Raw genomic sequence first — 22,326 nt, forward strand, 5'->3', positions numbered from 1 at the left:
GTTTCGGGAAAAAATTATCTCTGTGATGACAGCTATAGGTATTTGACTCTTCTCAGCAATAATTTCCTACTGAAAGCTGATTCAAATCTTGTATTTTATTTACATAATGATACCTGGATGATGCAGGTGATGTCTGCCATTTACAATGGATAAGGATATGTTTTACCGGAAATAGTTATTTTTCAGCACTGTTTGTGAATACTTAAAGAGAAATCCTAAAGCAGAGACCTGCTGTTCATGTTGGTTTGTGAGCCTTCGTTCACCATGTGCTGCTGCAGTGCATCTCACATACCAAGACAGGTTTGACAGCCAGTCTCCAAAGAGACGCTCACTCAGTTTAAACCTTAATAGGATGAAATATTTAGGATTTCTACAGTGAGCCCCCTCGTCTTTGAGGGGGGCCCCATTGAAATCCATGGCCATGAGGATTGACCGCAGCTGCACTCTGCTAATACAGTCATCCACTCAATTTAATTCATGTATGTTTCACGAGCACCATAAGAAAATTAAATAATGATGCAAACTTAAAACAGAAGCTAGGTGGAGCATGCTTAATTAATGTGTTTTGTTGCTTAATATGCAATAACTTGCCTTTCTGAGGGATGTGATAAATGCTTGATCAGGCATATCAGACAGAGCTGGAAATAGCTGTATCTTTTAACACTTATGTGTTCATTAGTGCCTCTGTTGAAAAAATAAACAAGTTGATATCAGTGCATCCTGGGTATGGCAGGCAGTGGGAGCCAGTAAGGCAGCAGAAGCCAGGGGCTTAGCAAGGGTGCTGAATAATGAAGAGCATTATTAGTTACCTTTTGTAGTGGGGGAACAGATTGATGAATATGTCTGTGTCTGTGTGCAATATGAAGCAGTGACATTTCATATTGGAGGGAGGAGGTTGAGAGAGGTGGTGGTTAAGGGGAGAGAGAAGGTGAGTTTACTGAATACACAAAAGTGTCACACCTGCTCCCGCTCTCCCTGTCTGGCGCTCGAGGGCGCCAGGGAGCCCAGCACTACGCACTCCTGCGACCATCATTACGCACACCTGTTTCCCTCGTCACGCGCATCAGCGATTCATTGGACTCAGCTGGACTCAATCACCTTCTTTCATTATCTTCCCCACTTCTGCATTGTTGTCGTATGTCATTTTGTTACCTTGCTCTGACTCTTTCCTGTCCTGTTCCATGTCCATTCTTAATTAATGTTCACTCCCTGTACCTGCTTCTCATCATCAGCATCATTTCTTACAGAATGCAGAAGCCCACATTTGAAGCATCAGGGAGTGATGGCTTTTTGGTCCTGGTGGGGATGTCGGGTCCGGGTTCGTGGCCGGCGCCCATGTAACCAGGGGGGTGCCTCAGCTGGCTCGTCAGGCTTCCACACCCTAGCTGACTCGAGAGGTTTGCTTGCCCCGTTTGGCTTGGCAGGCTCACATCCCATGTCATGCCTCAGCCAGATCGTCAGGGTTTTACGCCCCCCCCCCAGCCAGATCATAAGGCTCCCACGTCTCAGCCGGCTTGCCAGGCTCTCACGTTCCAGCGGGACAACGAACCGTCAGCCTTCACGCCTCAGCCGGATCGTCAGACTCCTACTCCTCAGTAGGTTCGCCAGGCTCCCACGCCTCTTGCCGGTTCGTCGGCTTCTACGCCCCCAGCCGGCTTATCCAGCACCCATGCCTCGGGCCGGCCCGTCAGGCTCTCCCAGGTTGGGGGGGGGGGGGGGGGGGTACTGTCACGTCTGCTCTCACTCTCCCTCCCTGGCACTCGGGCCGACAGGCTGCCCAGCACTACGCACTCCTGCCACCATCATTATGCACACCTGTTTACCTCGTCACGCGCATCAGCGATTCATTGGACTCAGCTGGACTCAATCACCTGCTTTCATTACCTCCCCTACATCTGTCTGTTCCCGAGATTGTTCCCTGCTTCTGCATTATTGTCTTATGTCGTTTTGTCACCTTGTTCTGACGCTGTTCCTGTCCTGTTCCATGTCCGTTCTTAATGAAATATTCACTCACTGTACCTGCTTCTCATCAGCGTCGGTTAATACGCCAAAGGGTATTTGGTGGTGCTTCCGTAATCCATGTTGCTTGCTAAAGTACAGACTGCAGTTTCCCTTCCAATAGGAGGTGCCATATCAGGTGTAGGCCACATCTACAGATGGACCATTCAGACTATCCAAATAAAGTGTGACCCTTTCTATGGACCACAGCTAATAGAATTGATCAAGACAAATGAAGCTGTGAAATACATACTGTAAATTACATACTGTTACACCAAAAGTGTTAACCTTTTACTGCAGTGGGCTAAATCAGGATCACACAAAAGTATACACCTCAAACACATGGTTATGAACTTTAAAAAATGAAGACACCTGTACCATGTCAGATATAGTTGAAATGTATTACATTTTTAGTTTGCATCCCAACATTACAAGTTACAGTATATACATCACAGAAGACTGAAATATAACAAAACTGTTTGACATAGAAACACCATATTTTCAGTTGTTTTTCTTTAAATAATGTTTGTTAATTATGAAATTATGAAAAATATTAACATTCCACCCATGAGGCCACTAGGTAATTAGACTACAGGAAAGGGTAGCTACGGAACGACTAGGCCTCTGACTTCTTAAGAATACAATAAACATGCATTTGGTGATGTTAGAGTTTGACATTTATTTGAAGTTTAGCAGCCCCTTTAGCTAACTTGGAGACAAAAGTACAAGAAGTGCCACCCCTTTTGCTCGCTCTCTCTGCTTGGTCCAATAGCTTTTCCGCCAGATAGACAAGAATAACTATTTGTAAAAGTTATCCCTTGCATGTGTTTCAGTCTAAGCCTAGCAGTGGTAGAAGTTGTGATGATAAGCTGTGAGGGCGTAGCGCTTGTTGCAGACAGCAGGGTCATGTAGGACCTCTGTGCTGACAAACAGATGATAGCTGGTTCTGTTTTGTCATCTTCCCTCTGATATGAGGGGGTGGCTAACTGCAGAGATGGGCTCAGTCGTGCCAAGTGGGATACATCCATTTTTTGGGCCTCCATTGTTAGTCGTCTCTGGCCTTGGGGAAATGACATGAACACTAGGATATAGCCCAATAGGACATTTTCAGAAATCGCTCAGGGAATTGCATGTGGATTTTCTTTTGTTGATATTTACTACCATCCAGTGTTGGGGTCATTATACACTGCTCAAAAAATAAAGGGAACATTTAAACAACACAATGTAACTCCAAGTCAATCACACTTCTGTGAAATCAAATTGTCCACTTAGGAAGCAACACTGATTGACAATACATTTCACATGCTGTTGTGCAAATGGAATAGACAACAGGTGGAAATTATAGGGATTTAGCAAGACACCCCCAATAAAGGAGTGGTTCTGCAGGTGGGGACCACAGACCACTTCTCAGTTCCTATGCTTCCTGGAAGATGTTTTGGTCACTTTTGAATGCTGGCTCAGGTAGTGCAGCTCATCCAGGATGGCACATCAATGCGAGATATGGCAAGAAGGTTTGCTGTGTCTGTCAGCGTAGTGTCCAGAGCATGGAGGCGCTACCAGGAGACAGGCCAGTACATCAGGAGACGTGGAGGAGGCCGTAGGAGGGCAACAACCCAGCAGCAGGACCGCTACCTCTGCCTTTGTGCAAGGAGGAGCAGGAGGAGCACTGCCAGAGCCCTGCAAAATTACCTCCAGCAGGCTACAAATGTGCATATGTCTGCTCAAACGGTCAGAAACAGACTCCATGAGGGTTGTAGGAGGGCCCGAGGTCCACAGGTGGGGGTTGTGCTTAAAGCCCAACACCGTGCAGGACATTTGGCATTTGCCAGAGAACACCAAGATTGGCAAATTCGCCACTGGCGCCCTGTGCTCTTCACAGATGAAAACAGGTTGACACTGAGTTCATGTGACAGACGTGACAGTGTGGAGACGCCGTGGAGAACGTTCTGCTGCCAACAACATCCTCCAGCATGACCGGTTTGGCGGTTGGTCAGTCATGGTGAGGGGTGGCATTTGTTTGGGGGGCCGCACAGCCCTCCATGTGCTCGCCAGAGGTAGCCTGACTGCCATTAGGTACCGAGATGAGATCCTCCGACCCCTTGTGAGACCATATGCTGGTGTGGTTGGCCCTGGGTTCCTCCTAATGCAAGACAATGCTAGACCTCATGTGGCTGGAGTGTGTCAGCAGTTTCTGCAAGAGGAAGGCATTGATGCTATGGACTGGCCCGCCCGTTCCCCAGACCTGAATCCAATTGAGCACATCTGGGACATCATGTCTCGCTCCATCCACCAACGCCACGTTGCACCACAGACTGTCCAGGAGTTGGCGGATGCTTTAGTCCAGGTCTGGGAGGAGATCCCTCAGGAGACCACCCGCCACCTCATCAGGAGCATGCCCAGGCGTTGTAGGGAGGTCATAGAGGCACGTGGAGGTCACACACACTACTGAGCCTCATTTTGACTTGTTTTAAGGACATTACATCAAAGTTGGATCAGCCTGTAGTGTGGTTTTCCACTTTAATTTTGAGTGTGACTCCAAATCCAGACCTCCATGGGTTGATAAATTTGATTTCCATTGATCATTTTTGTGTGATTTTGTTGTCAGCACATTCAACTATGTAAAGAAAAAAAGTATTTAATAAGAATATTTCATTCATTCAGATTTAGGATGTGTTATTTTAGTGTTCCCTTTATTTTTTGAGCAGTGTACTTGACTTATTACTCCCTGGGGAAAGTAGTTTGTTAAACTACTCGTTATATTGCTTTTGCGTTACATCCAAAAACGTTGCACATCCTCACTCAATGTAAACAATGTCTACGTTACGTAGGCCTATAGACCAACAAGTTTTTGTTTTAAAGTAGGCCATGTGCATTAGGCCTGCGGATATCAAGTCGCAGGGCATTGAGGGCAAGGATATAAACACTGTCTCGTCGGGCATACCAGCTGTCATCCGAGAGAGACCGTCCTTCAGTGCCAGTGTCTTGGTCGTTCCCAGGGTTGGTTGTAGAGTGCTATAGAAACAGTTATCCTCCCCTTGCAAGATGACCAATGCCAGAGTGGGTGGCTTCATGACTGTGCATTATTCCCTCAGGAATTGATACTCCTGGTCAGTGCTGCATTTTACCCCCGGTTGAGTGCAGAGTGCGCTCAACTCTGCGATGGGAAAGCTCATTTTAGACATTTTTCATATCCCTCACTAAAGCAATTAGTAGTAGTATGTCCAACAGGAACTTGGAAAGGGTTTGTCAGACGAAAACAATTAGAATTCTGGGGCGGGGGGTATTTTTTTAATATTGCACCAACAAAGAGGGAATGATAATCATCACAAATATTTATTTGGATAACTGTAATTGGAAGGAAATGATAACAAAACTAAGGACTTATCTCTGATCAGCAACTGTTATATTATTACTCAAATTGGAACCGTACTCCGTTATAGTACTCGTTAGCGGAAAAAGTTATTATTACTATTATGTTTTGTTGTATAGTTTACATGGTTGATTCAACAAACATTTAATTTTATAGCATTTTTATTTTAGATAAGAATGTAAGCTTTATAAATACAAAGCAAATCTGTTTTTATTATTCTGAAGAAGACATTTGTACCACTTGTATTGTACAAACAATGAATTCTTGTTGCTGGTTTTCTACTAATTATTCCTCAGACTGTTGCAGAGATAATTCCTTATTTGGCAGAGACCCATCTCCTCCCCACTATTTGACAACTTGTCAGGAAATATGTCATCCATGGTCTATGACAGTATCTGGTATTCTAACATGATAAACATGTCACAGAAAAGGGCATTGTGGGTAATAACTCAAGTGACCATGTAAATCAACAGTGCAGGAGACCAAACAAAAAGACATATGGCATTAATAATCCCAGATTTTACTCACAAGTGAAAAGTCTGTTTAGAAAATAAGAAATCATTGTACATAAATCCTTTCAAACACATCTCTGAAATGTCTTATTAGTCTAACCAACCAACCTAACCATAGTCTGACTCCGAGGCCTCTCAGCGCTCTTTAAAAAAAAGCGCTATCTATATAGAACCAAAAGCTGTTCTTCTGCTGTCCCCATAGGATAACCATTTTAGGTTCCATGTAGAACCATGTCCACAGAGGTTTCTACATGGAACCCAGAATAAATCTACCTGGAACCAAAAAGGATTTTCCAATGCAGACAGCCGCAGAACTCATTTGGAACCCTGATGACATTTTCAGCCATGCTGTTTATGACAGGAGGGAGCAGGCGCCGCGACATCATTTCCTGCTCTGTCTTGGCTCATTAGGAAGACCTTGCATGCAGCTTGCAGGTTCCTACCAAGAGGTCTCAGGGTTTTTGAGTGGCTCTGTGCACTCCTAAGGGACGGACACTGTGATGTCTGTGATGCCCAGACAGCCCTGGGATCATTACCCATGTGAAGTCTCTAATATCAGTCTGTGCTCTGTTGACTTATGATCTGTTACCAGGTCAGCATCTTTTCTCTTCCCTTCTCAGTTGTCATGAGTCTACCACCATCTTAACCACAACTGGTCTATTTACATTTTACCCAGACCTTGGAATATGTTTCAGTGTGGTGCCAGAAAAATGTATGCTAATGCAAAGTTCACTTACTATGCAGTTTTCTGTATTTCTCTCTCTTTGTCGTCGCTTTCCCCTTCCTCTCTGACTCACCCTCCCTCTGTCTCTCCCTATTCTCTCTCTCCCTCCTCTTCTTCCCCTGTTAGTCTGCAGAGACCTGTTATCTGTATGCAAATGTCTCCTAAGAAAGGGAGCTGGTTAACAAGTCTGATCAGCCTCAGAAAGCGTGGCTCTGCTGAGAGGCACATTTCAAAGAGAGCAGGGATCCAGTCTGGGGCTAGCATGCATGTTGTACAGAGTGTGTACACTATTGCTTGTTGTACATGTTGTACACTAGTGGTTCCACACATATGCAGCAATCCATTGAGATGGGAGAGGAATCTGCAGACCCTCATACGACATGCATCTGGTTTCTCTCTGGGATTCAAATGAATGTCATTTTCAGGAACCATCTCCGAGACAGTGCTTTCTAATGGGAGTTTTGTCCTTATCTGGGGACAGTTTCACATCTTGCACATAGAAATATAATTATACAGTACACTGAGTGTACAAATCATTAAGAACACCTTCCTAATATTGAGTTGCACCCCCCCCCCCCCCCCTTTTGCTCTCAGAACAGCCTCAATTTGTTAGGACATGGACTCTACAATGTGCCAGAAGCATTCCACAAGGATACTGGCCCATGTTGACTCCAATGCTTCCCACAGTTGAGTCAAGTTGGCTGGATGTCCTATGGGTGGTGGACAATTCTTGATCTGGGACACTGTTAAGCGTGAAATATTTTGCCTTGCCCATTCACCATCTGAATGTTACACATACAGTACACAATCCATGCCTCAGTTGTCTCAAGGCGTAAAAATCCTTCTTTAACCTGTCTCTTCCCCTTCATTTACACTGATTGAAGTGGATTTAACAAGTGACATCAATAAGAGATCATAGCTTTCACCTGTATTCACCTGGTCAGTCTATGTCAAGGAAAGAGCAGGTGTTCTTAATGTTTTGTGCACTCAGTGTACGTCGATCCACATCCTTGCTACCTGCACGAAAAACATCACACATACTGTAAGTAGCTCTTATTGTGTTGATACAGTTTTAAGTTTGAAAATTCAAGTATGCATTCCATTTAATTTCATACTGTAGATGCTGTTAAACTTTACATATGGTTAACTAAAAAGTGGCAAAGTGTGACCTCCAAGCAATGGATATTTATCAATAAGCTAGGGATTTAGCTGAGTCACAAGTCACAATGATTTACATAACACATGCACTGTCTATCCCTGATGACATCACTGCAACTGTAACAACTGCAGCAGGAGCCATAACAATACAACAGAAATGGGAACAGCTTTGAAATAACTTCCTCTTTAGGCCCTATAAAGTGGGGCATCTTTTCTTTCCACTCTCTAGTCATGAATTAGAATCGAGTCTAGACCTACTTATTATAAGGAAAATAAACAATGCCTCTGTGGTCTGTGAAACAGCTTAGTCACACACTGTTCAAAGCTGTAATTACATCTCCCATCAACTCTGCTGTGCTGGGCCCTAGCTGGCTAACACACCACACTACTTACCATCCCATGGATTCAGTTCAGCAGCTCGAAACACCCAGTAACAGGACGGAGTTGATGGCCTTGGTGAGGGATTTGTTTATGGATGGGAGGGGGCTGAACACAAATGAAAACATGTTTACGCATAGCAAGACATTTGTACATGATTTCATTTAATTTTGATAGAGTAATTTGATTTGCACTAGCGACTAACATGGAAGAGAGAAGTTGCCATGTTAGTACAGCATGGGTGTTTTCTTTCCTTTAGCTGAAGGTACACTGTAAATGGATATCAGATAGAATATTGGCATTTGAAATATGTCCTCTCTCGGAGGAGCAGCATACAGCGTTTACCATCAAATATTTAAAGTAATTGAACGATATTTTGCACTGAGTAGAGATACATTATGGCATGTTGCAATGTGTTAGAGTAACTGGGTTTTCTGCACACATTTTCACAAAGCCCAGAGTGCATTACAAAATACCAATCCATTAATTCTGTTAGTGCTGAAAAACTAGACTGATTGAGTGAAATATTAATTATTTGTTGTTAGTTCATTAGTCCCTCAGTTTATCCTTTTCTAAGGTGGATTCTGTACAACAGCCTCTATGTTCAAGTTTCTGTTCAGGTGGATCCTGCGCATACATTAAGCAAAGTTATCCAAGTGGAATAAGTGCAAGTGTTTGCATTAGCTTTCATTAGTCTCCCCTGTTCACCTCAACTGGAACTGAGTATATTAAAGTATCTCTGATCCACTGAAACCCCACCAACAGCAACCACACCCAATCACAATTACTTCATATTAATACATTTATACCCAGCGGTGTAAAAATAATTTTAAGTACTACTTAAAGTTGTTGTTTTGGGTATGTTTACATTACTTTACTGTTTATTTTTTTTGACAACTTTTACTTTAACTTCACTTCATTCCTAAAGAAAATAATGTACTTTTTACTACATACATTTTCCCTGACACCCAAAAGTACCTGTTACATTTTGAATGTTTAGCAGGACAGAAAATGGTCCAAATCACACACTTATCAAGAAAACATCCCTTGTCGTCCCTACTTCCTCTGAACTTGCGGACTCACTAAACACAAATGCTTCATTTTTTAATTATGTCTGAGTGTTGGAGTGTGACCTGGCTATCTGTAAAAAAAAAAAAATGTGCTGTCTGGTTTGCTTAATATAAGGAATTTAAATGATTTGTATTTTTACTTTTATTACTTAAGTATATTTTAGGAACTACATTTACTTTTGATACATAAGTATATTTAAAACATAATACTTTTAGACTTTTACTCAAGTAATATTTCACTGGGTGACTTTCATTTTTACCTGAGTCATTTTATATTAAGGTATTTTTTTTACTTTTACTCAAGTATGAGAATGTATTACTTTTTCCACCACTGTTTATACCTAACTGGGAGAATATAACTCAGATACAATGTGGAATACATTTTTCTTCAAACATCTGAACCTTTCTAGCAGGTTTTTCTTCTAGACCCATTTGTTGAAATAGGGAGTTTTTCTAATGATACAGCAGTCTCAGCATGGAGTTATGTGATGTGTTCGTTCACATTAGCAAACACTACGCTTCGTCCAAGTTAATTTCACACAGTGTCTACTGAAATGGGATATGACAGGGACATTAGTATGATAAAAATCTGACATGGCTAATGTTTGCAGAATAATGCAGCATCCTGACTGTAGGATGATTATCTTCCCCATTATTGAAATGTACATGTTGTTATCTTCCACATTATTGAAATGTACATTTAACTTTCATCTCTCTCATTTACCTTAGAAGGATAATTCCGCTGCTTTCTGTGTTTGGATTTAGTTTTCATTTGGAATGGCTTTGCATATGTTAACGTGCTATATCCACATACTGAATGTGCATCCATTTTGCCTGTGAAAATCAACCACTTTCTATATTATGAAATAATACATTTAGATTCACATTCAGTCTCACACGAGCCCCAATAGCTTCCCAACAGTCATTCAGACAGAATATTATTTTTGTATAATAAGAAGATCAATTGTTTGGACATTGTGTTGTCTTTTCTTTTTAAGGTACGTTGAGAAGATTGAAATTATAGCATGTGTGTATTTCACCTACAGCAGCAGTTTCAGTCTTACATTTATTAATTTCAAGGAATTTAAGTCATAAATAGGACTGTCAAGACTGAGAAGACTTGCTTTTGATAACCTCTGTGCAATAGCCAGTAGTCAGACTGGCCAGGTACCTGGGAAGATAGAGAATACTGAGGGAGGGAAGCGGGGATGGAGGGATTCTTTAGGCTAGATACTGGGTATATCTCAGCGTAGCTAAGCAACCAACCAAATGAGGCACTATGATGTCATCTATCGTCAAAAGTTGAGAATCTCCTTGATTAGCGACCATTATTATATGTAGCCTATGCAAGGTCGGCAGAAACCACTAACAACGCCGTTTTCAGGGATACAGTATCTTCAACCTAGCTTCCGTTTCCACTGGAAAACGGATGTGGGGACTTGGCTCAGGCCTTTATTTTATGTCTGCTACGTTAGGTTTGTTTTTATGAACACCTAAGGATGAGCATGAGCATATTGTGGCATTTGAATAATTACTGGTCGTTAAAAACATAATAATGGAAAAGAAACCAATGTGGTGGAGAATTCCACCACCTACAGAACTCCAATTAACCCCTGTGTGCATCTTTAAATTAAAGAATGCATTGTGTTTTATCAGTGTGCTCCGTGGTTGCCTCCATGCCAGTACTAGTGTATGAAGAGCGCAGGTATGAATGTGTTGCTGTTCCAGCACAATACATATTACAGATAAGCAAATACAGCAGCAACACATTTGGACAATGTTTCTTTCCGTAATGCCAACAGTGCCAAACATCCGAATATACTTTTGTATATATAGTGTATGTGGACACCCCTTCAAACCAGTCAGAAACGGGTGTATAAAATCGAGCACACATTGACAAACATTGTCCATAGACAAACATTGGCAGTAGAATGGCCTTACTGAAAAGCTCAGTGACATCCAACGTGGCACCGTCATAGGATGCCACCTTTCCAACAAGTCAGTTCCTCAAATTTCTGCCCTGCTAGAGCTACCCCGGTCAACTGTAAGTGCTGTTATTGTGAAGTGGAAATGTATAAGATCAACAACGGCTCAGCCACAAAGTGGTAGGCCACACAAGCTCACAGAACAGGACCGCCGGGTGCTGAAGTGCATAGTGTGTGAAAATTGTCTGTCCTCGGATGCCGCACTCACTAACAAGTTCCAAACTCTGGAAGCAACGTCAGCACAATAACTATTTGTCGGGAGCTTCATGAAACGGCTTTCTATGCCCGAGCAGTCGCACACAAGTCAAAGATCACCATGCGCAATGCCAAGTTCGGCTGGAATGGTGTAAAGCTCACCGCCATTGTACTCTGGAGCAGTGGAAACGCGTTCTCTGAAGTGATGAATCACACTTCTCCATCTGGCGGTCAGATAGACTCATCTAGGATTGGCGGATGCCTGGAGAACATTTACCTGCCCCAATGCATAGTGCTAACTGTAAAGTTTGGTGGATGAGGAATAATGGTTTGGGGATGATTTTCATGTTTCGGAATAGGCCCCTTAGTTCCAATGAAGGGAAATCTTAACTGTACAGCATACAATGACATTCTAGATGATTATGTGCCTCCAACTTTGTGGCAACAGTTTGGGTAGGACCTTTCCTGTTTCAGCATGACAATGCCACCATGCACAAAGTGAGGCCCATGCAGAACTGGTTTGTTGAGATCGGTGTGGAAAACCTTGACTGGCCTGCACAGAGCCCTGACCTCAACCCCAGCAAACACCTTTGGGATGAATTGGAACGCCGACTGCGAGCCAGGCCTTATCACCCAACATCAGTGCCCGACCTCATTAATACTCTTGTGGCTGAATGGAAGCAGGGCCCTGGAGCAATGTTTCAACATCTAGTGGTAAGCCTTCCCAGAAGAGTGGAGGCTGTTATAGCAGCAAAGGGGGGGGCCAACTCCACATTAATGCCCATGATTTCGGAATGAGATGTTCAACGAGCATACTTTTGGTCATGTAGTGTATCATTCCAAGCTCATGCCAAGTATGGTTGCCTCACTCTGTCTCCTCACCTTGAAAGGACTTGGGAATAATGTCGAAGACAGCTTTTTCATCATCAGGGATCCTATTTTACTTTACTCACTCTTTCTCTTCTATGCCTTTTCTTACCTCTCTCTATTTCCCTCTGACTCTCAAGCCAAAATGGAGATTAATTCAACGTCTTTGCCTTTTGATGGTGTTCAGAGTGGAAATTATTAAAGTATGCCTTTCTCTGGATCTTTTATTGAGATGTGCAATTTTTTATTAGATGGATAGAGGTATCGTCCCTCAATCAGGGTTTTGCTTGGCCTGATGTGGCTTTGTCATAACCCTGCAAGTTTCATAATAAAAGCCTCTAGTATTTTACACAAATTCCAGATATGGCAATTAGAGGGACTGCAGACACTCCTTGCGAAGAGATGGACCTGTGAACTCAATTTTTTTTTTAATGGCCCTTTCCCGGCGGTTTTTGGTACTGTCTGCCATTGGATGTGAATGTAATACATGTTAAGTGGTCTTTTGTGTGACACAGATGGACTGATTTATTTTTCTCGTTTGGCAGTCATAAGACAGTGGGAGAGGATTAGAGGCAAGACTGTGCAGAAAGCTGCATTACAAGTAAACCATTTTTCCATCTGCCTTTTCTCTTGGTTAGGTTGCGATTATATGATTTAAGCCGACCCCAGACACACGGTGACATATCCCATCTATCAAAGGAAAATACACCATATAGAAAACAAAAAGGATGACACTGAATTCTATACTCCATGTTTGAACAAAAATATATCCTACAGTAAAATGACAAACACACCATTCAACAGTATTCAAATTGTAGAGAAATGTCCACCTCAGTATTGTTTTCATCCACAATTTTAAAGTCACATCGAATAAAAAAATATCTCAACAGCTGTAATGGAAACAGGTAGCTTCGGTACAATTTTATAAATGCCAACTTGTTCGTGCAACATGGTGGGAACTTTTTGTGTTTAATTTAATTTAATTATGCGAGAAATGGTGGTGGAAATGACTTTATGTGCAATTATTGATATAATAACCATCACACCTAAATGTTGAGTCACGCGATGATATGGTGTGTGGTCCTCCCACTATGACTCGGGAAACCATGCAATTTATTAGGCTACAGATTAAATAAATTAAGATGAATTTCACAGGGTGGTGAATGTGCACAGTGATCTTGATGCTCCTTTTCAATAAATATTGAGTGTATTATTCTGGTGATATGATGATTGATGCTTGACTGCCATTTGACAAATACAAATTATCTCACTCTTATCCATATTAATGTCATCATGTAGACCATCCTACCCGCACTGTATCTGTGAGCTGTTGGCTAGAGTGTACGTGCCAGACCAGAGTAGGCACATTTTCTATTTAAGGAAAAGGTTTTTGTGACAAAACTATCAGTAGAGTTGAAAATTCTAAGGTAACACATTGAACTATAGACTTTTATTCAGTACATGAAAACTTAAGCGAAAAAGTAGATTTTGTGTGCACTACGTCATCAACCAGTCACTTGTATCTGCAACGAGTCAGTTTGGTGGAAACACACCACTAAACATTTGCAGATTTTATTTTTTATGCTGATTTTAAAATATTCATAAGAAGATCTGTCGTCAATTGTATGGGAACCTAGTTAGTGATTCAAACATAGATCATTCGGTTGAGACTCCCTCTCTGATCTTTTTACCTAGCTTATTCATTCACAAAGCACAGTTCAAACCCAATGTTAGACCAGAGAGCATTATAAACACAAGGTGGACACGCAAACCATCTGTATCACTCCTTGAGCCTTCAGATATCCATCGCTGTACCATAGCCACAAGATTAGTGAGTACTTGTGTATCGCCTCACCTTGAAAAATGCTCCACGACACATGCTTTCTTCATGATTTCACCTTTGAGAGGATATGATACCGCTGCTTTAGTCCACTATCTTATCTGTGCATTGAGTTGCTGTATCTGCACTGTCACTGTATGTTTCTACCCCAGTAAGATACAGCTTGCTCCTTGATCTTAGACCACAGTATGTCTGGAGTGAGCTGGTGTTGGACATCTTCATACACCCGTCTGTACTGTTCACTTAACTGGGGACCACTATCTTTTTCATTGACTGTGTTGTGTTCCCTCTCGACAGTGAGCATGTACAGACAGTATTCACACCCCTTGACTTTTTCCACATTTTGTTGTGTTACAGTCTGAATTAAACATTGATTAAATGTATATTTTGTGTCACTGGCCTACACACAATACTCCATAATGTCAAAGTGGAATTGTGTTTTTCTAAAGTTTTACTAATTAATTAATAATGGAAAGCTTAAATGTCTTGAGTCAACAAGTATTCAATCCATTTGTTATGGAAAGACTAAATAAGTTCAGGAGTAAGAATTTGCTTTACAAGTCACATAAGTTGCAAGGACTCTCTGCAATAATAGTGTTTAACATGATTTTTGATTGACTATCTCATCTCTGTACACCACACATACAAATAAATATCTGTAAGGTCCCTCAGTCGAACAGTACATTTCAAACACAGATTCAACCACAAAGACCAGGGAGGTTTTCCAATGCCTCGCAAATATAGGCACCTATTAGTAGATGTGTCAACATTTTTTAAAAGCAGACATTGAATATCCCTTTGAGAACAGTGAAGTTATTAACAATTTTGAACCCCATGCCTTTTTTTATTCTCACCCCATCCTAGCCCAGCCCAGCTAAATCTCTGATAGATGTATGTTGCTTCCAGGAGGTTAGCCTTGATGTAGAATCAAAAATAAATAAATAACTTTGAATGGATTGGAAAAAGTCAATTTTCTGACTGCAGGTCTCAATGCTTTGGATGTGCGTTTTGTTCTGAGCTAGAGATCGCATTTTGATACTTGTGTAATATAATAATATATGCCGTTTAGCAGACACTTTTATTCAAAGCGACTTACGCTAATGAGTGCATACATTTTATGTGACTGCTGAATTGGTCAACCTAGATTGACTCTGCATAGTTCTATAGGAGATGCTGAGCAATATAAAGCTCTGTGAGGAAGCTAAAGTATCAAATTGAAAAGGAGCCATAAGATGAAATACAATATGTCTCAGGGCTATAGGGGAAAGCACTCCCAAGGTGATTTCCCAGGTAATGGACCTTTTAGCATGGAAATCAGAGAGTAAGGGAATAGGGACTGCTATTAAACGGCTCTACTGTTGCTCCTTTGGGATGCATGGACTTAATCAGTTATATTTCACAGATGCCATCTTTTATATATGGGTACACATTAATCTGCAGTGTTTCAAGTCCTTAATTGGACAGAACCATGTGGGATAGGCCCAGAATGAAACAGCAGAGAAGAATGATGGTTCTCCCTTTAATTGAACCGGGCCTTACTGCTTACACAACACTCAGAGGACTTGTTGAAGTGAAGCAACATAACTATTCACCAGCAATGCCTCTGATAATATTGAAAGAAGTTACTAAACTGGTAATAGGCTTCTGTGTTTATTTCGATACTACTGCAATCTCGGTACCCAGAACCATATCTTGCATTCACATAGCATACATAACATCTTGAATGGGTTATTAAGTAATTGAACAGTGTTGGGGTAAGAGTGTGGGATCTTTAATAAGCTAAAGCGTCACACGCTATACTTTATTTAACTATTTCTTCAGAAATATAAAAAGCAATATTATTTTGCAAGGCTTTGATGATTATCCACAACTTTGATGTGTTTCTATGGTACATATGGTGCACACTTTATTTTTGTTGGTGAGGCTAATTGGCTAGATATCTTGTTATCTACCTACTCTAGCTATGAATGATGTAGGCCAATATGACATGTTCCGACTACAAAATGGTGCATTCTTAAAGAGTTTCCCTTTGCAGGTCTGCAGCTGAGATAGCCTGCATATAATGCTATCTGTAGATCACTTCATTTTATTATTTTATCCACAGAGTATTTTTCATGTGGTATGGATTTAAATCTGTCTGCCTCAAAATTGGATTTTCAGAATTATATTTAGCGTAGCGTCCCTAAATTGACTCTTTGGAGTAATAACTCCTTTTTTATCGCTAAAAGTATTAAATGCACACGCTTATTGGTTTTGCATGTAAAACTGTCCTGTGCTTAAAGAGTCTGATGTGAGTGCTGTGAGTCATTTTCAGGAAGACTCCAAAAGATGTTTAATAATCATCAAACACTGTAAAACACCTGACTCTTAAAAATCTTCACGTGGATTTTCTTGCAAAGTTTTATCTAAATAGAGTATTTACAGTCTGAGTAAGGTATAATCAATGTTTGCATGTGAATGTACCGCAGCTCTGTGTTCATACCTTAGAGACATCCCAGGTTATTCATCTGTTCTCTGTTTTGTACTCTCTGTCTTCCAGGTTTCTTAAGCACAGGGGACCAAGCTTCCAAAGGAAACTATGGACTTCTTGATCTGATTCAAGCCCTGCGCTGGACTAGCGAGAATATTGCTTTCTTTGGTGGTGACCCTTTACGAATAACAGTTTTCGGATCAGGGGCTGGCGCCTCCTGTGTCAACCTCCTGACCCTGTCCCATTATTCTGAAGGTAACCGTTGGAGCAATTCAACCAAAGGTATAATGCAGAGGTTGCAACTTTTTCCATTTTCAGTGTCGCATGCCACCTGTGTGATTTAAGTTGATGAGAGTATTTTGTTCTCGAATGGCTGTATACATAGCCACAGGAAGTAGGGGTGCTGAGGGTGCTGCAGCACCCCCTGAAACATCACAATAAAAACATATATACAGTACCAGTCAAAAGTTTGGACACACCTACTAATTTCAGTTGTTTTCTTTATTTTTGCTGTTTTCTACATTGTAGAATAATAGTGAAGACATCACCACTATGTAATACACATATGGAATCATGTTGTAATCAAAAAAAGTGTTCAACATATCAAAATATTTTTTAGATTTTAGAGTCTTCAAAATAGCCACCCTTTGCCTTGATGACAGCTTTGCACACTCTTGGCATTGTCTCAACCAGCTTCATGAGGTAGTTACCTGGAATGTATTTCAATTAATAGGTGTGCCTTGTTAGAAGTTAATTTGTGGAATTTCTTTCCTTCTTATTGCATTTGAGCCAATCAGTTGTGTTGTGACAAGGTATGGGTGGTATACAGAAGTACATATTATGGCAAGAACAGCTCAAATAAGCTAAGAGAAATGACAGTCCATCATTTCTTTAAGACATGAAGGTCAGTCAGTATGGAGCATTTTAAGAACTTTGAACATTTCTAACATGTGCAGTCACAAAAACCATCAAGCGCTATGATGAAACTGGCTCTCATGAGGACCTCCACAGGAATGGAAGACACAGAGTTACCTCTGCTGCAGAGAATAAGTTCATTAGAGTTATCAGCCTCAGAAATTACAGTCCAAATAAATGCTTCACATAGTTCAAGTAGCAAACACATTTCAACATCAACTGTTCAGAGGAGACTGCAAGAATTAGGCCTTCATGGTCGACCTGCTGCAAAGAAACGACTACTAAAGGACACTAATAATAATAAGAGTATTGCTTGGGCCAGGAACCACGAGCAATAGACATTAGACCGGTGGAAATCTGTCCTTTGGTCTGATGAGTCCAAATTTGAGATTTTTGGTTCCAACCGCCATGTCTTTGTGAGACGCAGAGTAGGTGAACGGAGGATCTCTGCATGTGTGGTTCCCACCGGGAAGCATGGAGGAGGAGGTGTTATGGGGTGGGGTTGCTTTGCTGGTGACACTGTTTTTTTTAGAACTCAATGCACACTTAACCTCTCTGGGTGCCAAATTCAAATAAATTACTATAAAAATCAAACTTTCATTAAATCACACATGCAATATAGCAAATTAAAGCTACACTTGTTGTGAACCCAGCCAACATGTCAGATTTCAAAAAGGCTTTTCGGTGAAAGCAAACAATGCTATTATCTGAGGATAACACCTCCGTAAACAAAGAGAGAAACCATATTTCAACCCTGCAGGCACGACACAAAACGCAGAAATATAAATATAATTCATGCCTTACCTTTGACGAGCATCCTTTGTTGGCACTCCAATATGTCCCATAAACATCACAAATGGTCCTTTAGTTCGATTAATTGCGTCGATATACAGTGGGGAGAACAAGTATTTGATACCCTGCCGATTTTGCAGGTTTTCCTGCAAAATGTGTGCAATTTTTATCATAGGTACACTTCAACTGTGAGAGACAGAATCTAGCCAGTCTCCAGACCTGAACCCAATAGAAAATCTTTGGAGGGAGCTGAAAGTCCGTATTGCCCAGCGACAGCCCCAAAACCTGAAGGATCTGGAGAAGGTCTGTATGGAGGAGTGGGCAAAAATCACTGCTGCAGTGTGTGCAAACCTGGTCAAGAACTACAGGAAACGTATGATCTCTGTAATTGCAAAACTATATATTTCTGTACCAAATATTAAGTTCTGCTTTTCTGATGTATCAAATACTTATGTCATGCAATAAAATGCAAATTAATTACTTAAAAATCATACAATGTGATTTTTGTTTTAGATTCCGTCTCACACAGTTGAAGTGTACCTATGATAAAAATTACAGACTTCTACATACTTTGTAAGTAGGAAAATCTGCAAAATGGGAAGTGTATCAAATACTTGTTCTCCCCACTGTATATCGACGGAATGTCCATTTATTTGGTGCGTTTGATCCAGAAAAACACCAGTTCCAACTTGCTCAATGTGACTACAAAATATCTAAACACTTTTGTAATACAACTTTAGGTATTTTTTTACGTAAAAAATAGACAAAATTGAAGACGGGATGATCTGTGTTCAATCCAGGAGGAAAACAAACTGAAGCTAGCTTTCTGGTCATGCGCTTCTTATCTAACAGTACACTTCAAGTGACCCTCGTTCAAGATGGCCGTACTTCTTCATTACACAAAGGAATAACCTCAACCAATTTCTAAAGACTGTTGACATCCAGTTGAAGCCACAGGAACTGCAATAAGGTCCCTTAGAAATCTGGATTCCCAATGAAAACTTAATGAAAAGAGAGTGACCTCAAAAAAGAAAATCTGAATGGTTTGTCCTCTGGGTTTCGCCTGCTAAATAAGTTCTGTTATACTCACAGACATGATTCAAACAGTTTTAGAAACTTCAGAGTGTTTTCTATCCAAATCTACTAATAATATGCATATCTTATCTTCTGGAGATGTGTAGCAGGCAGTAGAATTTGTGCATGCATTTCATCCGGACATGAAAATACTGCCCCCTGTCACCAAGAAGTTAACCAGCATGGCTACCACAGCATTCGGCAGCGATACACCATCCCATCTGGTTTGCGCTTAGTGCGACTATCATTTGTTTCTCAACAGGACAATGACCCAACACACCTGCAGGCTGCGTAAGGGCTATTTGACCAAGAAGGAGAGTGATGGAGTGCTGCATCAGATGACCTGGCCTCCACAATCACCAAACCTCAACCCAATTGAGATGGTTTGGGAGGAGTTGGACCGCAGAGTGAAAGAAAATCAGTTAACAAGTGCTCAGCATATGTGGGAACTCCTTCAAGACTGTTGGAAAAGCATTCCAGGTGAAGCTGGTGAATAAGAGAATGCCAAGAGTGCGCAAAGCTGTCATCAAGGCAAAGGGTGGCTACTTTGAAGAATCTAAAATCTTTTTTTGATTTGTTCAACACTTTTTCGGTTACTACATGATTCCATATGTGTTATTCCACAGTTTTGATGTCTTTGCTATTATTCTACAATGTAGAAAATAGTGAAAATAAATAAAAACTCTTGAATGAGTAGATGTGTCTATACTTTTGACTAGTACTGGTACCCCCAGCACCCCCAACCCCAAACATCTTCCCCTGTGTAAAGTGCTTTTGATTCTCTCTCTCTCTCTCTATCCTTCACGTATACATTTTAATTGCCATAGTCCCCACATTTCATATGCCACTCTGCCTCACAACCACAAAGAACCGTAGACAATCCTGCTTCTTTACTTTTCCCTTCCTTCCTAGCAGCTGGATATATACATTTGTATTTTCCCTGTTTTTCTAGGACCTTTAATTTGTGTAAAACTCTTCTCAGGGAAAAGGTTAAAGTTGACTAAAGCACTGACCATATATGGGCTCTAATAATATTCCATACCTGATCGCCAGACCCACTTTATTTGGATTGTATCGCTATCTCACCTCCTAATCCACGTTCTTAGGGGAGCCCCAATCAATGTTATCATGTCAGTGTATTGCTCCCTCTAATCTTATTGTCTTCAGAGATTAATTAAATCCAAAACTACTAATATTCATACCACAGTATGACACTTTTCAGACACAGCATGATCAATCCTGCTCCTACAACTTTGTCATTTCCATCTTTTTGTGTGGGTTGGATCGAAAGACAGATTTTATATCAACATGTTTGAAAATGTGATAATTAAAGCAAGTTTTCTTTGTTATTAGAATGATAAAAATACATGTACTTTAAAAGAGGTTATTTCTTGTTTATAAAACATCAGAATTAACAATACGTGTCATGACAATTCCTATGATATTGTGACTGTGTAACAAGTCTGTCTACAAACCTTGTCAAACAAACCCTGAAATAGAAGTCTGACTGTTTGTAAAGCAGTAATCTCTGTTAACAATGCAGATGTCTGTCAAGACAAGAGACAATGTCTCTCTGTGCTCTCCCAGGAATTGCACAATAAACTAAGCTTGACAAATTGACTTTTACATTTTCAAGGTTGTGAGGAGAGTTACGTCTATTGCCAGCAAATTTAATCGCTCTTCAAGTGCACATAACTCTACAAGTGCACATTTAGATTTTAGTGTGAGTACACATCATGCTGTGTTTGGATATGTTTAGTAATGACAGTTTCAGTGGCATTTCCTCCTGAGTGGCAGGTCATGTAGAGAGAGAGTAGAGTATTACTTTGGGCAATTATTTTATCACAGCATGCATCATCAATGACTTACAATGATAGGACCCATGATTAAGACACATAAAAGCCCATGCACCAACCATAGTATCCCTAAAAGAATAGTCTGTTTTCTATCATACTCTGGGGGAAAGCAGGCAACAACATTTCCCAGTGTGATGCATTGTGATGCTCCATTATGAGGTGTTGTCTGACTCTGGTTGGCTTGTATCTTGTCTCTCTGCAGGACTTTTCCAGAGAGCTATAGCACAGAGTGGCACTGCGTTGTCCAGCTGGGCAGTCAGCTTCCAGCCTGCTAAGTACGCTCGCATGTTGGCCAAGAAGGTGGGCTGCAATCTGAAGGAAACGGTGGACCTGGTGGAGTGTCTGCAAAAGAAGCACTACAAGGAGCTGGTGGACCAGGACATCCAGCCAGCCAGGTACCATATCGCCTTCGGGCCTGTCATAGATGGAGATGTGATCCCAGACGACCCCCAGATCCTCATGGAGCAGGGCGAGTTCCTCAACTATGACATCATGCTGGGCGTCAACCAGGGCGAGGGCCTGAAGTTTGTGGAGCTCATCGTAGATAATGAGAACGGCGTCCAGGCCAATGATTTTGACTATGCCGTGTCCAGCTTCGTGGACGACCTGTACGGTTACCCGGAGGGCAAAGACATTCTGCGTGAGACCATAAAGTTCATGTACACGGACTGGGCTGATAAACACAACCCAGAGACCAGGAGGAAGACCCTACTAGCTCTGTTCACTGACCACCAATGGGTGGCTCCGGCCGTGGCCACAGCAGATCTCCACTCCAGCTTTGGGTCACCAACATACTTCTACGCCTTCTACCACCACTGCCAGACAGAGCAGGTGCCCCCGTGGGCAGACGCAGCCCACGGTGACGAGATCCCCTATGTGTTTGGCCTGCCCATGATCGGTCCCACAGAACTGTTCCCCTGTAACTTCTCGAAGAACGACGTCATGCTTAGTGCTGTGGTGATGACTTACTGGACTAATTTTGCCAAAACTGGGTATGTGTGGTACTGAAACCTATTTTAAGCTGTAATGTGTTTATGCCAGCAAGCTTGTGTGTGTGTGTGTTACATTTTTGTCTAGTTAAAGAATTGAATACCATGTTTTATACATTTTTATGTTTTATGT

The 22,326-nt window shown here is 41.4% G+C and overlaps 1 protein-coding gene across 3 annotated transcripts in view; it reads left to right on the forward strand.

Annotated features, from left to right (window-relative positions):
• Positions 1-22,326, forward strand: part of LOC110521588 (neuroligin-1) — a 338,049-nt gene that overhangs the window by 309,491 nt on the left and 6,232 nt on the right. For all 3 annotated transcript variants that reach the window (XM_036968746.1, XM_036968744.1, XM_021599245.2), the window contains 2 exons: positions 16,637-16,849; positions 21,407-22,196. In XM_036968746.1, coding sequence (XP_036824641.1) covers positions 16,637-16,849; positions 21,407-22,196 — 1,003 coding nt within the window. The remainder of the gene's footprint in view (positions 1-16,636; positions 16,850-21,406; positions 22,197-22,326) is intronic.

Source organism: Oncorhynchus mykiss, chromosome 30 (assembly GCF_013265735.2).
Source record: "Oncorhynchus mykiss isolate Arlee chromosome 30, USDA_OmykA_1.1, whole genome shotgun sequence".
NCBI lineage: Eukaryota > Metazoa > Chordata > Actinopteri > Salmoniformes > Salmonidae > Oncorhynchus > Oncorhynchus mykiss.